The 15,954-nt window shown below is 55.1% G+C and overlaps 4 protein-coding genes across 4 annotated transcripts; 3 read left to right on the top strand and 1 right to left on the bottom strand.

Annotated features, from left to right (window-relative positions):
- Nucleotides 1-7,699: 7,699 nt before the first annotated feature.
- On the top strand, nucleotides 7,700-9,880 carry GLRG_03267 (cyclin domain-containing protein; the record flags this gene model as incomplete). The annotated part of the gene is made up of 4 exons (XM_008093952.1): nucleotides 7,700-7,711; nucleotides 7,831-8,940; nucleotides 8,997-9,536; nucleotides 9,587-9,880. The coding sequence occupies 4 exons, from the start codon at nucleotides 7,700-7,702 to the stop codon at nucleotides 9,878-9,880; spliced, it is 1,956 nt and encodes a 651-aa protein (XP_008092143.1).
- Nucleotides 9,881-11,233: 1,353 nt separating this feature from the next.
- Nucleotides 11,234-12,163, top strand: GLRG_03266 (signal sequence receptor alpha chain; the record flags this gene model as incomplete). Its single annotated transcript, XM_008093951.1, has 3 exons — nucleotides 11,234-11,311; nucleotides 11,370-11,806; nucleotides 11,875-12,163. 3 exons carry the CDS (start codon nucleotides 11,234-11,236, stop codon nucleotides 12,161-12,163), a joined length of 804 nt encoding a protein of 267 aa, XP_008092142.1.
- A 1,389-nt stretch (nucleotides 12,164-13,552) lies between these two features.
- Nucleotides 13,553-14,160, top strand: GLRG_03265 (AT hook domain-containing protein; the record flags this gene model as incomplete). Its single annotated transcript, XM_008093950.1, has 2 exons — nucleotides 13,553-13,970; nucleotides 14,054-14,160. 2 exons carry the CDS (start codon nucleotides 13,553-13,555, stop codon nucleotides 14,158-14,160), a joined length of 525 nt encoding a protein of 174 aa, XP_008092141.1.
- Nucleotides 14,161-14,613: 453 nt separating this feature from the next.
- Nucleotides 14,614-15,511, bottom strand: GLRG_03264 (HIT domain-containing protein; the record flags this gene model as incomplete). The annotated part of the gene is made up of 2 exons (XM_008093949.1): nucleotides 14,614-15,359; nucleotides 15,421-15,511. 2 exons carry the CDS (start codon nucleotides 15,509-15,511, stop codon nucleotides 14,614-14,616), a joined length of 837 nt encoding a protein of 278 aa, XP_008092140.1.
- Between the last annotated feature and the right edge of the window lie 443 nt (nucleotides 15,512-15,954).

The raw sequence follows: 15,954 nt of genomic DNA, 5'->3' as shown, positions 1-15,954 counted from the left end.
CCGCGAGCAAACAAGACGAAAGCTTCGTACGCGGGTTTCCTCCCACCACTCACCTTATTTATCAACACCGCCATCCATCCATCTACCATGAAGACACAACCTGACCTGTTTCCTCCGCGCTGCCACACCCGGTCCGTGGGCGCGGCTCCTCTACAGAGTAGTGTACCAGGACAGTTCGTGTATCCAATGTGATCCAGACGGGACGGAACCGGCCTTGCCAGTTCACCGTTGGGTTTGATGGACATGCGCAAACCCCCGCCGCGCACCCGCACATTCGTACGAATAGCGGCCGCCTATGGTTTCTTGCTTTTACCCTTTCTGCTCATCTCTCGCCTTCAAATGTGTATACAGAGGCCGCTGTTCTGCTTTGAATGTCCCCACGATCACGCCCGCGGCCTGCTCCAGGGACATGACCGCAACGTCGGGCCCGATTGCGACTCGCTCTCCTTCTGTATGTACACCCGCAAAGTTGTAACTTACAGTGCTTGCAGATACGTTGGTATCCCCATGTCCACGCCTCCCCCCCCCGCCTACGCGCAGACCCTCCCCCCCAAAAAAGAAAGGAAACGTAAAGGTTGCACTTTATAACGGGAACCCGGTTTCGAATGGTCCATCTTGATAGCAGAGAAAAAGAGAGAGAGAGAGGGACGCTTACCCTGCTATTATCAACCAACTCCCTTCGACTGCGTTCGCAGCGATGCGCCGCAACAACCCCTGCGCTTATGGGCCTGCATCGGATGCTCCCTGTACGGCGTTGGAGACATTGGCTGCAGTTCTGTACCTCGTCGCACGCCAGGCACTGGTCATTGTCACTTGGCAGTTCGAGGACCGCGATGGCACACTTTGCAGAATTCATCTTGTTTTCACCGTCTCCAGGTTGCATCGGACCCGGATATCTCATCTGCGGAACCCCCCCCCCCCCCCCCCCCCCCCCGTGCTTCGTCTTGCTGACCTACCTGGATGGCACACCACCAACTCGATCCCCCCACTCTAACGACACGGCGCCGGCTCTGCAGGTCCGGTATGGCGCGTGCTAGCGTCTGGACGCCAAAACCGCCTCCATCAAAACCCATTGAGGCCGGGTGGGTTTTTTTTTTCTCTCTCTCTTCTTCTTACTTTATATCTCGACTGAGGAGGGGAACAACCGCCCATTGCCTTCAAGTTCCAGGGAAATAAGAGCCAGAAGCACCGTGTGCCAGCTCCGTAGTAAACGCCATGGGCGCATTAGGCCATTGGTGCCATGATATCCGCGACCGACCAGCGGCAGCTTGTCAAGCGGAGAATGTAGTCTTATTAGGTGCAACGATCTGCGACCATTGGACCCTCCCCCCCCCCCCCCCCCCCCCCCTGGCACCCCTCCTCCTTATGAACCGTTCGTAGGCTTGCTTGCTCGTGCTTGCTTCCCGCGGCAGCTTCTGTTTCGCCGCGCGAGACAGCCATGTGCTTCTACCCTTCGGCAGCGATCAAAGGTGGAAGTAGGTAGGCAGGTGCTTGATGCGGTTGCAGGTCCGGATCGAGATATTGTTCGGCGGTACGGTTAGATGGACTGTAAATGTACGGTACGTATACAGTAGGGACTGCGGCACCTGGGCAAGGGAATAGAATAGGGTAGCAAGCCACATGGTCAGTGGACCAATGGCATCATCCTTCGGACCAACTCGAGGCGCCACAAGTCTCGCACGGCAGGGGAAGAAGGGGGGCGGCCAAAAGGACGGGATAATAGGGCGCGACCGACGATGGCGGTCGAAGCGCAGCTGGCTTGATACACAAGACAAGGCAGAAGATTGGCTAAGCGGGCTGCCAACATTGACGAACGCCAGCGCCGGTCTGCTCGGTCTGGCTGGTTTCAACTGACAACCGCTCATCAAGCTCCCGAAGGCTCGTCCGCATGCTGTGGTGTCGACGTCAACTCCAGTTCTGTCGGTCCCACCAGCCCCGGACGCTCTCGTTTCAAACCGCTATCTGGGTTTGGCTTGTCCAATGCTGCAGCTGTGGGTGGAACCAACCGCGGCAGACGACTCCGGAAAAGCAAGCAAAGGCAGAGAGAGTTTAAGGTGAGCAGCAGCAGCAGCAGCGGCGGCGGTTGTTGGACACGCCCAGTGATTGTAACGCCATGATTATTACTGTTAGCCAAGACCATTTGCTTCCTGGGCCTCGTTGCTGCAAAAACGCGTCTTACCGAAGTGGTCTGCGCACAAGGATTCCCTCCTGCACCTAGCAGCAAGGCACATACGGCAGTGAGATATGCTCGATCCGCAAGCGACGAGCTTATTAGATAGATAGGGCAGTCTGTGGTGGTGTTTCGCAGCCTATGTCGCCTTGAAGCAATATTGTATGCGCCGGTTGGGGTTTCAAATGTGATGCCGTTGTCGAATCACCATTTAGAATGCCATGTAACATGCATGGCCAGGCAAAGGGAAAAGAGGCCGTAGCATTCGTCCCGAGTTCATCTGCTGCGTTGGCCCAGATGTCGCCGCTTGATTCAAGGTATTCTAGTGTATCTCCACCTCCGTCGACAGAAAGGTACGGATATGGAAAACGGACAACACTGACGGGAGTGGCAGCTCTCCTCTCGCGCTTTGCGACGACATGGGATGGCGTGGGGTCGGCATGTTGGATCGACATTGCCTGCCTCTTGACTTTCACTCCCCCCCCCCCACCTCTCTCTTTCGCTCTTGAGGGGGCATGCATGTATGTGTGTACGGATAGTGCGGAGCACGATTGATGAACTGGCACTGGTTATGCAGGCCCCAACAAGTCCTCCTTTGCCAATCGGGGAGTTCAAGAGCAAGCGCACTCAAAGTACGGTGTGCACACCTGGCGAGACTTTGTGCCCAGTCTCCAGATCCCCCTCGCAGTGGTCAGCTATCTTGCCCGAACGCAGCAGTTGGTCTTTGTTTTGCGTTACCTCGCAGCTCGAGGCCCCACTGCCACGTCGAGGTTTGATGCACAATTGGGGGATAGATCGTATCCTTCCGAGAAAGGACCCTTTTCTGTTGTTGGGCAATTAGGAGGCGAAGGCGTAAGGGAAGGAATGATGTGTTTTTTTGTAGGATCAGTCGCGACCTGCGTGTCGGCCTAGTCGTCGTGCCCGATTAGCTCGTGGGCCTCATCCCGATGCCATATGCATCCACCACCACCACCACCACCACCACCACCACCACCACCACCGCCGCCGCCGCTTATAGCGCAATACATGAATGACTTGTGTTCGATTCGCGCTTGCTCTTCAGTTTGCCAGCTGCAGGCGTCGCTGCTAGTTGCTCCTTTGGCTCACAAACGGGTGCGACCGAGCTGGAACTGGAGCTTTCTGTGTTGCGCGGGATTCTGCCGGGAGGATCGGCACTTTCCCGCGCATTTCTGGCTTCAACGCATTTGGCGGAGCAGGTAACCCAGGCAGGTAGGTAGGTACGGATAGAGAGTGTAGAGAGTGCGGAGGCGGCATCAGTCAAATTCTGCAACCCTGGTGGTGTGTCACACTCGACCGATACCATTTCGCATGGCTGGGGTCGCTTTTGCCACGCCACGCCTGTCTGCCCCTCTCTCACCGTCCCTTCAATGCCAATCTTTGATGCCACGAAAGAGCGCCATGCGGAGCCATACGAATCTCGCCTGCTCCGATAGATTGCAATCGCACGCACGCGCGGGGGCAGCAGGGCACACTCTCTCTCCTTCCCGTGGTCGCTGCTGTCCGCGGCACAATGCAAAAGAAAGTTGCGACGACGTAGGGTCCTCCAGGGCAGTCGGCGCACCGTGTGCGCATTCTGGCTTTGCACACTGCCCGTGTCCCCATTGTTTTGTGCTTGGAGTCTGCGACAGCTTGCAGGGGCCACGTTCGAAGCCGTCGCATATATGCTAAGCCCTGGGAGCATTCGTATCGAATCGCCCGCGCTCTTCAAAACCGTTCCCACGCTTGGCAATCGACAAGAATGTGCTACCAACTTTTGGCATGCGACAGCTGAGCCATGTGGCCGCTTCCTAGACTTGACGTCGCAAAGTTGAGGGTGGGGTCATGCTGCTGCTGCTGCTGCTGCCGCTGCTGCGGTGCGCCTGTGCGATAAGTAAATAAAAACTGCCATCGAGGGCATGCGAGAGGCAAAGAGAGAGAGAATGCGCCGAAGCCAGTCAGATTGCCGCGCTGGCCGCCCAGCCGCTGTCCCAGGTGTCTTTTGCGATATTGTACCTAGGGGCATTTGGTCGTCCCATCTAGCGCAGCGCGCAGCTTGCGTGGCGGGCGATGGATGAGGGGGGGTGGGAAGGGAGATACCTAGATGCTGCGCTCATCATGCAGAAATATTAAAATGTTTGCGCACAACCCAGCCAGACCCTGGCGGACCGGACCCCTCGTTCGCCCGCCGTCACGCCATTCGAGAGATGCATCTCCCCCGACGTTGAGCGAGTCGCAATCTACCTCATCATCAAAATAAACAAAGCAGATGCTTCGGGCGCATCGCGTTGCGCTCATGCGACTGGCCAGAACCGCTGGCCTGCAGCATGGGTCTACCTATGCCGGTCGCATGCTGTTGGGCCAGGCGCGTACGTCCAATTCCGTCGCAATCGCCGCCGGTTGCGCGAACTGGAGAACATCGGGGTCTGCAAAAAAGAATCCAGTGCACAGCCAACGCTGACAGACCGTCCGGATATAAGGAAAGTCTTTTCTCGCTGAGTCGCATTGCGGACGATGCGATGCCTGTGCCTGGAGGGACGAAGGGGACCTCCGGGCTCCGCCGGCAGCGCAGCGGAGATGCTGTGACGATGTCACCACGTGACTTCGCGATGGGTTGGTGAGTCGCCAGCGGCGCGTTAGTTGGCCTTGGCATTTCTTGGTCGGTCAGCAGATGGCGGCGAATTGGGGTCAATTATGAGGCTTGAGGCTCACATGTTGTTTCGCATGACTTTTCTGCTTCTTTCAAATGGTGTCTCGTTGGGTCTCCAGATGTTTTATCGGTGGTGGCATGTAGCGCTGACATTTGGTCGTCTTTTGGGAGACGCGACGAAGGAACCAAGGTCAAAATCATTTTCCATTTATGGACTAGTGCCCCACAGGGCAGCCTCGTCCACCATGACGAACCGAACGCATACATGCATGCCGAAGATCATCCGACGCCGCCCGCCATCGTCGCTATCGGCTGCCGCTGTTGCGGCGCAATCTTCACAGTCCGGTACTTGGGGTCTTCGATCGACTTTGCAGGGCGGCCCCCTTTTCCTCATATATTGGCCTCTATGCATTGGCCGAGAGTTAATGCATTCATTGCTAGTTGGTTTCCTACTAGTACGTGTGTGTGTGTGTGTGTGTGTGTGTGTGTGCGTGTGTAGCAATACTCCTCGGCCACACTTTCATTTCCCAACCGAGTCGCGCTTCCCTCGGCGTTTGCAGGCAAACCCCTACCAAGTATTCTCCAGCCTGAGGAAAATGTGGAGCTCCGATCCGGAGCTACACGCGTCAACCCCGAAAGCCGCGAGTACCATCATCAATCCGCATACCGAGCTTCGTGGGTAACGAGCGATTTTGGCACCGAGCTGACAAAGACACATCCTGAACACTATTATGTAGATCATTGAGATCATTGAGGATCGAGGCGGTCAAAATGTGCGACATCTGTGGAGCGGAAGCCAATGCGTCCCTACATACCTGTAGGAACTATGTACCTCCTAGGCAGGTACCTTGTAGCAAGTGGGGCATCCGTTCAACCCCCGACTTCCTTGTCACGTGCGACATCCATGCGGGAGCGGAAGTGATCTCGGGGGGGGGGCCTGTTCTAATCATGCCGGTACAAGTAAAACGAGTTTGGAGGTTTTTCTAGCCGGGGCAAAGCTCGATTTTTCTCGGTTCGATTCTCGGGAAGAACCCGACGCCTTCGCCATGAAGTGATAACTGTGAAGGCTGGTATGGTCATGCCAACGTTCGTCTGGGATATCAAGACGAAGCTCGAGGGGTTCCGACGGAACACAATATGCATCGCTATGAGCACAACTGCGTGGGTGAGTGTAAGCTCGCTACGTTCTTTCGGTCATACCTCTCGGTCACCACTGTCTCCAGTTGATGATTTGCATGACCAGCCGAAGAATCAATGCCATGGCAAGAATAAACGTCTGGACATGCGGCTGCTGCTTATGGTTGAGCATCATACACGGATACTACGCAGAGCTCGGAAGCTTTGGCAAGAAACATTCGCGAGAATGATCATCAGAGAGTAGTTTGCAGGACCACTTGGCGAATATAATACGGTAATATAACCTGGATAGTGTAACGGGAAACGGTGAAACGGCTTTTAAGATGTGTATGTTTCGGACATATCCTCGTTGGAAAGGGAGGCCAGAGCTGAAAGAGGTCATAACGACACCAGGGGGAGGCTTGACTTGCAGAAGCTTGGCCACACGACATGCAGACAAGAGACAACACCGGTTGAATCTCTTTTGTCCTGAGGCGCTGTGGCGTTCTTTCCACGAGTCGCCCGACGTCTCGAGAGGTCAACGTGGACTAGCTGCCTTTGTTCTCCCGAGCGGGAAGAGAGCGGAAACAAGCTACTGGATAACGTTCCGGGGATTGTCAGCACGACTGACAAAGAGGGACTGAAAAAAAAAAAGCCGTTAACAAAGACGAGTCGGAGAAAAACAAAGGGGCGGTAAGGGGATTGAATGTTTAGATTGTGTTTTGCTGGATGGTCTACTGTCGTAGGACTGGAAGCCGAGCGAGAGATATATGTGACGCAAATAGTGACTGGCAACAATAACAACAACAACAACAACTGTGGTTGTCCAGGGCAGGATGATCCCAGTGAAACGCTGACCGAATACTCATGCCTTGCTTTCGCAGCACGTTGCTTAATCAAACTTCCCCGGATTCGCTCATGCGCGTCGTTGCGCAGAGACATGGGCAGCCCAAAACATTGGATCGGAGAACAGCCGGACCACCCTGTCAGTTGGTAGAAAAGTGATAGCATCTGGTTCCCGCTCGGTGGTGATGATGCTTGCTGTGGCTTATCTCCGCCCATTAACCGGCCAACAGGAAGCCCACTTGCTCTGACCAATCCCGTGTCGCGTGGGTGGCGCGTTTTCCGGTACGTCCCCACCTATTCCGGCCCGGCATTGTTTACATACTATGGCTGGAAAACAAACAGCTTCACATTTCTGATCCTGGGTCGCTCCAACTTGACCAGGCCGTTTTTGGTCATAACCCGCCCTCCGCGCCGCTGCGGCAGTCACCACCACCACCACCACCACCACCAAACAGCAGCTTTTTCGGCTGAGTCCTTTTTTTCCCCTTCCGATCCAAGAGCTGTTTCTTGACCCTCTACCCGCAAACCCCCCTTTCCCTACCCTCTGGCCCGTTGTCGAGGCAGCCTGGTACCGGTTCTTGTCCTCTGCCAATCCCAGAGATAAACCGGCCCTTCCCTTCTTTATATCCCTACCATCGCAATCTCCCGTTCCTCGTCCATCCCTTCCCTCCTCCGATCAACCGTGCTTGAGCCTGAACGGCAGCAATTGAGGACCAGACGGCCTTTCACAACACAACACAACACAATACAGGATAATCCAGGGAACCACCGGTGTTTACATGCTATTCTGGCGCGCCATTATTCACTCCTACGCATCTTCATTCACCGCGGCTTCATAATTTCTCATTGCCCCGCGAGATCGCCTTTGCAAGCAGACCCACGCAGCAGTGCTAGCTATCGCAAGGCCAGCAGCAGTCGCCATGGACGCTAGAGTAAGTCATTGCCCTCCATTGCCCTCCCTACATCCCGCCTCCTTCGCAACGGCTGCGCCCAGCTTTCTCGCCTAAATGGCGCGACTCCTCTGATCTCGTGACTGACGTCCCACAAACAGCCCCAGCGTCTCAAAGTCCACATCGGTGGCAACGAGAATGCCATCCCTTCGAAGCACGATTCCCTTCATCAGCAACACAAGTCAACAGGCAACCTCATGTCTCGCAACGGCGGTGGTCTGCAGGCCGCTGCTAAGCGGACCGCATTCGGCGATGTCAGCAACGTTGCGAAAAACCTCGCAGCTCTGCCTACCGACCAGCTACCTGGCAAAGGCAAGGGCGCCGCCGAATTTGCCTACAACAAGGAGAACGCCGCAACCGGCAAAGATGGCTTCTCACGACCTGCTCAGCGGGTCCCAGCGCTGAACAGCAAGAATGGCCCTGTTGCCACAGAATGGAAGCAGCCGAGAACCACGGTCCGCAATGATTCACAAACGACGGCGACGCAGAACAAACAGGTTGCAAAGAGGGCATCCACGGCTCAGCTTTATGAGTCTCGCCCGTCCAAGAGTAAATACGTTGCTCAGGATCCAGTTGTGCCCGCGGCCTCGAGCAAGCAACCTCGCCATCACAAGTCTCAGCCTCAGCTTAAGAAGGAGCCTGCAGCGCATGTTCTGCGACGTACGCAAAGCAAGTTGTCCACAGTACCGACGAACTCGGCCCCTGCCGCCGAGACGTGGAAGCCGATGGATGATGTGACGGAAGCCGCCTACGAGGACGCTGTCGAGCACATCGGTGACGAGCAGTACCACGGTCCTTATCACAGACGCTCGCTGGACGTGGCAGACGAAGACAATGACCTGCAGAAGGCTATTGCCCTCTCCGAAGGAAATGCTGAGAAGCATGCCATGGAGCAGCTTGCGGAATCAGTGGGTGCTCCGACCATGTCTGAGCCAGAGGAGTACTGGGACGAGGAAGAAGAGGAGGAGCTTTACGACGACCCGGGATACACGACTGCTCACTCTTACCGGTCCCGAGGCGATCTCACCACCGGCGGCGCAACCACTGTGCTCGCGCCTAAGATTACCGACAAGGTCGAGCAAGAGTTGGAGACCGCCCGTGCCATTGTCGAGAGTACCCGTACCCAAGAGGAGGTCGACGACGAGGTCTGGGATGTCTGCATGGTTGCAGAGTACGGAGAAGATATATTCGAGTACATGAGGGAGCTCGAGGTTTGTCTACACAGAAACCCGCGCAGCCAAGGCCAAGCTAACCGAAACGCGTTCAGATGAGAATGTTGCCCGATCCTCACTATATGGACCACCAGGCCGAGATACAGTGGTCCATGCGCTCCGTCTTGATGGATTGGCTTGTCCAGGTCCATCACAGATTCGGTCTGCTGCCAGAGACCCTGTTCCTGACGGTCAACTACATCGATCGCTTTCTTTCATACAAGGTTGTGTCGATTGGAAAGCTCCAGCTTGTTGGTGCTACCGCATTGCTCGTGGCCTCCAAGTACGAAGAGATCAACTGCCCATCGCTGCAGGAGATCGTTTTCATGGTGGACAATGGTTACAAGGTGGACGAGCTCCTCAAGGCGGAGCGGTTCATGCTCAGCATGTTGAGCTTCGAGCTGGGCTTCCCTGGACCCATGAGCTTCCTGCGCCGCGTCAGCAAGGCGGACGATTATGATCTCGAGACGCGCACGTTGGCAAAGTATTTCCTGGAGGTGACCATCATGGATGAGCGTTTCGTTGCAAGCCCGCCCAGCTTCCTTGCCGCAGCTGCGCACTGCTTGTCTCGCCTGATCCTGAAGAAGGGTGACTGGGTAAGCCCGTTATCTTGTCCGTGTTCCGACGCAGTGCTAACACAGTCTAGACTCCTGCGCATGTCCATTACTCTGGCTACACATGGGGCCAGCTAAGGAACCTGGTTACCATGATCCTCGAGTGCTGCCACTCCCCGCGCAAGCATCATCTTGCTGTCTTCGAAAAGTACTCAGACAAACGGTACAAGCGCGCTGCCGAGTATGTCCAAACCGAAATCAGCAAGGGCTTCACACTTCCGTACCGCCACTCCACCGGCCGGGCTTCAGCCCTCGACTTTGGCGAGCTTGACGGCAACATCAACCAGCCTCACCATGTCAAGGCGATGGTCGAGCTCCAGAGCTAGTGGGACAATCGTGCTCGACCAACAGCTGCGCACCATGCAGGAGACTTCGCACATTTGCGCCAACACGGTGCCCGGCTCGATGCAACGCCAGTTCTCCTTTCCTAGAGATTTTTGGCCGTGACGTCAAGTTTCACTTGGGCAGCTGTTATAATACGACGATCGCAAGTATGGGCGGGCAAACAGGCCGGCCTACGGATGTAACGACTGACTAAGTAATGGCTTGCAACACTTTCTTGAGCAATGTTTTGGACCGTTCCGGCGGTCCGTTGACGACACTGGACGACTTGATGATACCATGACTGGTTTTCTACCCAGCCTTTCATTTTTCATTTTGGTTGGCCCCCGTCGATTTGTTTTTGCTTCGCCTTCTTCTTTTTTTATTCTTTATTTTTGCGCGGCCAGCATTTTCGGCGTTGGAGGATGGGCCCCCCCCAAAGGGCGAGGGAAGGCATACAGGCAAGGAACGTGGCTTTCGGGAGCAACATACCAGAATCCAAACCAAAAGCAAGTGCAATCTGTGGACGGTTATGGCATAGAAGAACAGGCACAGACTAGGATTAAGTGCCCGAGGGCGTGGGCGGTTTAGGACAAGGCATTGCTTGTGTATGAGTTATAATTCTTCTTTTGCAAAGAGATTTGCATTTACTATGTATTGTTACAGTTCGGCTAGAGGATTAGCTGACATGACCACGATGTCGGCGTCACGGTAGTTGGAAGAAGGCAATGAATATCTTGAGCACTCACTACTCGCTTTCGGACGAAGTGTTTTTTTTTTTTCTTCTTCTTCTTCTTCCTTGCTCCTGAACATGGTTGATCCAAACTCGAAGCTGTTTCTCGTGCCCATTGAGTGAGTTGTCGCATGTTATCGGACGAAGCTCCTCCCTGGAACCTCGAAGCTGTCAGCAGCTCTGCAAGCTCCACATGGCTGATTCTCCATGTGGCACTGACGCCATGGGTCACCGGCCCTCTCATTGGCTCACAGCTCCTATTCGGGGGCCGAGATGTGCTTGGCCTGGACAGGTCCCCTTTGCTTCGCTCTCCAGTGGATCAACTGCTGTGAGGCCACATTGCTGATTCGCACCTATTCTGCCTCCCGTTGCTGGATCGCCCACGCACACTTTGTTTTTCCGTTGCCTCCTGCGTCCGAACCTGACACCTTACTTAGCAGAGAGACGATCTGAATTGGATTGGATCAGCCCTCCCCTCCTCCTTGATCCCCATCTCCATCTCCTCTCCCACACTCGACTCTGTGTCCCCTTCATCCTTCCCCCCCCCCCTTCCCCCCCCATCCATTGGCTGCGATTGCTGAATTGGTTACGTCGCACTCGATCCCATCTCCCCGTCGCCGCTACAATGGTTTATCTCAAGTCTTCGCTCCTGGCCCTGCTGGCTCTTCCCCTCTCTGGCGCGTTCGCGGCCGCGGAGGCTCCAGTAAGTGCTGTCCACAACACACGGGGCTCTGTGTCAATTGTATTCTAACCCGCAGCAGGTTGACGCCGGTGCTACTGCGTCGACCCTCAAGGCCGACATCGAGACCACCTTCCCTGACGCCGACATTTTTGGTGTCAAGATCGTCAACGGCCACCCCACAAAGGCCATTATCGAGTTCACAAACAATGAGGATGCGCCGATCCAGGTTGCCATGGTTGGTGGCACCTTGTCTACCACCGACGAGCTTGCCGAGGATGCTCTTCCCACTGCCAATATTATCCGCAACCTGACTGCTGCGCGTTACGACTTGACCATCGAGGCTGGCGACAAGAAGGCTGTCCCCTACTCCTTCGCGCTTGACGCCAACCCACAAGATGTTCTGCTTCAGCTTATCGCTGTTGTCAGCAATGCCAAGGGCGACGTCTTCCAGGTCCAGGCATACAACTCCACGGCCTCTATTGTCGAGCCTCCCACCAGCATCTTCGACCCCCAGATGTATGTTGAGACGCTCATGCACCGCCCCGAAACGACCTCGTGATAGACGGAACTGACAATACTCTTAGTATCTTCCTCTACCTCTTCCTCTCTGGCGCCTTCGCTGGCACTCTTTACTTCGTCTACAAGACGTGGATCGAGGCCCTGTTCCCCCAGGCCAAGAAGGCCAAGTCCTCCAAGAAGGCGCGCACCGTTAGTGTCACTGTGCCTCTGGCCGACTCTGATGCCACTGCCGAGGCCACCTCCACGGGCAAGGGCTACGATGAGAGCTGGATCCCTGATCACCACATTAACCGCCCCGTCGCCAAGCGCGTCAAGAGCGGTGCCAGTGGCAAGCTCAGGAAGAGTGCCGAGTAGGATGACAGCACCATTACGAGGCGAACCACACAACGTACTAGGCGCGCGTAGACAAAACGCGCCCACAAGGGTACAAATTGGCAACTTGGGAGCACTCGGCGAGCATTAAGAAAGCTTGCGGGACGTGTACGGTTAATTCTTGGGGGGTCCGGATTACAAAAGTAGTGTACTATACTTGCATCCAAGGCATGAAGCGGATGCCAAACAATTGCTCTCAAAATCATGGGGGCTTTGCTGTTATCTAGGTTTTGGCGAAGACCTGCTCCATGCGAACTTGATTGATCGCGAGAGATTCACCAACGCTACTCGCCAGTTGATACCCCACGATATTCACTATGTTCTTCATGTGCGGCCCCCCACCGTCTCTCCTACTTCAGGTAGGATGGGAGAGGTAGAAAGAAGAAAGGAATTGGGTTTGATCGCTTGGGGGAAAAAGCAAGCAACTGATACAATGGTCTGTTTCACGGAATTGATCGGACTTCCTCTCCCTTGCATCAGTGGCAGTATCAATTCAGTACTGAACACGGCAAGTGCTACGCGCATCACACTAGGGTGCTCTGCTCAATCGAAATTCTGTATCCGCAATGTAAAGACTGCTACTATCCGTACTAACCCAAGAAACTTGAAGAGACGACAGGGGATTGCTGTTGTTTCTTAGCGATAGCAACTGGAACAAGTTGACATAACTGGCTAGCCACAGAATGAACGGATGAGCTCTCCAGAAGCAATGGGCAGCTGCGCCCTCCCCCCCTGCCCGACGCGAAGCTTCCCCTGGTACAGTCCGTCGCGTTGACAGCGTCCAGAACCTGAAAACGTCCGTGCACCTGAGTTCCCTCTTGAATATCTACACCACCTCTGGCTTGTTAATTCTAAAATAAATCTTATTAAAATCTTTATACATAAAATTATATATACACTGGCTTTTTACTTATTTAGAAGTTTTTTTTTCTATAGAGATATAGGTTTTAGAAGCTGCTAATGCAACGCGAGGGTTCTAGACGCTACTAATACAACAGTTGCGCCGGCAGCGTCCAAGCCAATCAAATGCTGATATATTTCTCCACTCCCGGCCTCTGATTGGCTAGAAGTAGACGCTGTCAACGCAACGGACTGTACCAGAATGACGCGCAAACGCGCTTTCCTGCTACGGGGTCTTCTGCACTAGGTAAACACATTGCACCTACCCCGGTTTGGTGTCCCATATCTCTGCCTTGCCTTGTCCTCCTCTCCTACGACACCGATCTTCCTGTTCACCCCAAACAACATTTGCTGCTTTCTCAGAAATACTGGAGTAAAAAAGCTAGCTTGAGAGTGTTCCTCTTCATTTTCTTGAAAATCTTTTGATTCTTCTTTTACGCGTTCCCTCCACACGTAACCATCCCGACGACAATGGCGCCAACCACTCCTGAGGAGGAACCCAAGAAACGCGGTCGCGGCAGACCCCCCAAAGCCGATGGTCAAAAGAAGGCCGCCTACGTTCCCACGGGACGTCCTCGTGGCCGTCCTAAAGGTAGCGGAGGCGTGAAAAAGGCTACCGCCCCCAAGCCCAGCGCCGGCACCGGCAGAGGGCGTGGCCGACCCAGAAAGAGCGACGTCGCCGATGCGACCGCCTCGACTGTTACGCCCAAGAAGAGTACGCCTGCCAAATCCACCGGTCGCCCCCGCGGTCGCCCTCGCAAATCCGACGCGTCCACCGCCGCGCCTACGCCCACTACAGCGTCAGCCAACAAGAGCAAGGGGAGGAAGGGCGATGTCTCGACGAAGGAGTCCTCTCCCTCTGATTCCTCCTCCGCCTCTGAAGAGGAAGGTTAGCGCACCACTGTTCCTACAGCCTGGCGTCGTTGTTGGGCTGTTCCAAAGGCTGAAAGAGCGCTTACTGAACTTGTCAAGACCCGGCCTTGAAAGATGTCGCGAAGTCGCCCTCTGACGCCGCCGACTCCACCGAAGAGGTTCGTCGCTGGTTTCCCGCGAAAGTGATGCGAGGATTGTTCGGCTGACCGCGATTCCCTTCTTATCAACAGTAAACGCGACAAACGAAAGAAGGAAATGCTTGCTACTGCATCATGTGTGATGGATGGGGCCTTGGGATTCGGGCCTGACGGGTATTTAGTTAATAATAAAAAAGCTTTACTACATGAAAGCGCTGGGTATCGCTTCCGCAATGGCTCATCAGAAGATGTTGGCGTCGGCGACGATCATGTCGTCCAAGACCCTGCAAGCAGTCTGGCAGATACACGACGCTGCGGTCGCCCTTAAGATAACATGCTTTTTTTTTTCTTCTCTTTTCATTCAGAATACAAGACTGATATTTTCAACCTCGTCTGCTTGCGCTGTCTTCATGCGAAAAAACGTAGACTCTGCACATGGCCTCATTGTTCTAGGTGTTGCATGCGCCGTATGATATATCTCTGCTGCCTCCCAGGAACCAGACCGTTGCGCCTCGAATATTATCATTCCCCTTTCCAATGGGTAAACTCGACCGCTAAGTGCTCTTTGAGCTTCGCAAACTGATTCCCAAAATTCTCTTGGCATTTCCAGCAAACGAGATCCCTCTTCATGAGATACCCCTCGCGCGCAGGGTGGCGCCTGGGGTCTTCGGCCGCCAGTGGAAAGTCGGCGACATCGATAAGGAACGGGGTATTGAAGGAGTTATAGTGCTTGCGGTGCTTGAGACACTCCGAGTACATGTCCCGCGAGAGCACGTGGACGTGCAGGTGGTTCATGCTGGGATGCGCATGTATCCCCGTGATGATCTCGGCATGCCAGTCGCGGCCCTTGGGTAGCTCTCCGCCTTCCTGTTCAACCCGCCCGTCCAGCACGGCTTCCCGCGCCTCGTCGGCCCTGCTCCCTTTGCCGAACCGTCGCTGAAGCTCCTTGGCCACGAGGTCCTTGAGCTTGAGCACCTCCTGCTGCACCGACGCGAGGAAATCGACGTCCTCAAACGCTTCAAGCGGATGAAGGAGGTTATGCTTCGGAGACCGAGGCAGCAGCAGCGTGTGTACGCTGGACTTGGGATAGAGGTCGTTGATGGCGACGAAGTCGTCATTGTGATATATGACACGCGAGGCGGGGAAGGAAGACGGGTTCTCGATGTATGCGCCGAGGCCGTCGCGGCTTCGGTAGGGCTTGTTGCGGGAGGACTTGGACGGTGCGGGACCGGGTTCGGGCTTGCGCTTTCGGGTCATGAGCTCTGCGACTTGGAGGCGCATGTGTTAGAACGCGTGCTCCGCACGAATCTGGGTCCGGAATACACTCACAAGCGTTGCGCGGGGCAAGGGGTGCTGGAGCGGTCCCTTGGATCTCGTCCTGGGTGATGGCATCCTCTTGGTCAGAGTCTTCTTGTGCCATCGCTACTGTTGGGTTGCTGGAAGACGCAGGCGTTTTCGATGTCAGGAGAGCTGGCTGCGCATATCATGTCGGTTGTGGCTCCAGTCTCCCATAATAAACTTGTATATTAAGGTCGATGAGAGGCGATTGCCGTGGTAGTTCGCAACGCACGTCGGGAAGCTCGTCTTGACAAACGGGCCCTTTCCTACGTAGGTGCCAGTGACACGGGGGAAGCTTCAAGGGGACCTCTTACCCACAGCGGGGTAGCTGCAGAAACCACAATGCGCCCCGGCCACGCTATCCACGACTTAAATAGCACCGTCGCCTTGCCCACTCGCTCAAGGTGCCCATGTCGCTCACTGGGTGCTCACTGCAAAACCCCTTCTGCAAGACCGCCGACACCCGAACAGAGTGGGCGCGCCACAACACCAACGACCACCAACGTGGGAATTCTACGGGCGAAT

Source organism: Colletotrichum graminicola, assembly GCF_000149035.1.
Source record: "Colletotrichum graminicola M1.001 genomic scaffold supercont1.9, whole genome shotgun sequence".
Classification (NCBI taxonomy): domain Eukaryota; kingdom Fungi; phylum Ascomycota; class Sordariomycetes; order Glomerellales; family Glomerellaceae; genus Colletotrichum; species Colletotrichum graminicola.
This window is presented reverse-complemented; position numbering and strand designations above follow the sequence as displayed.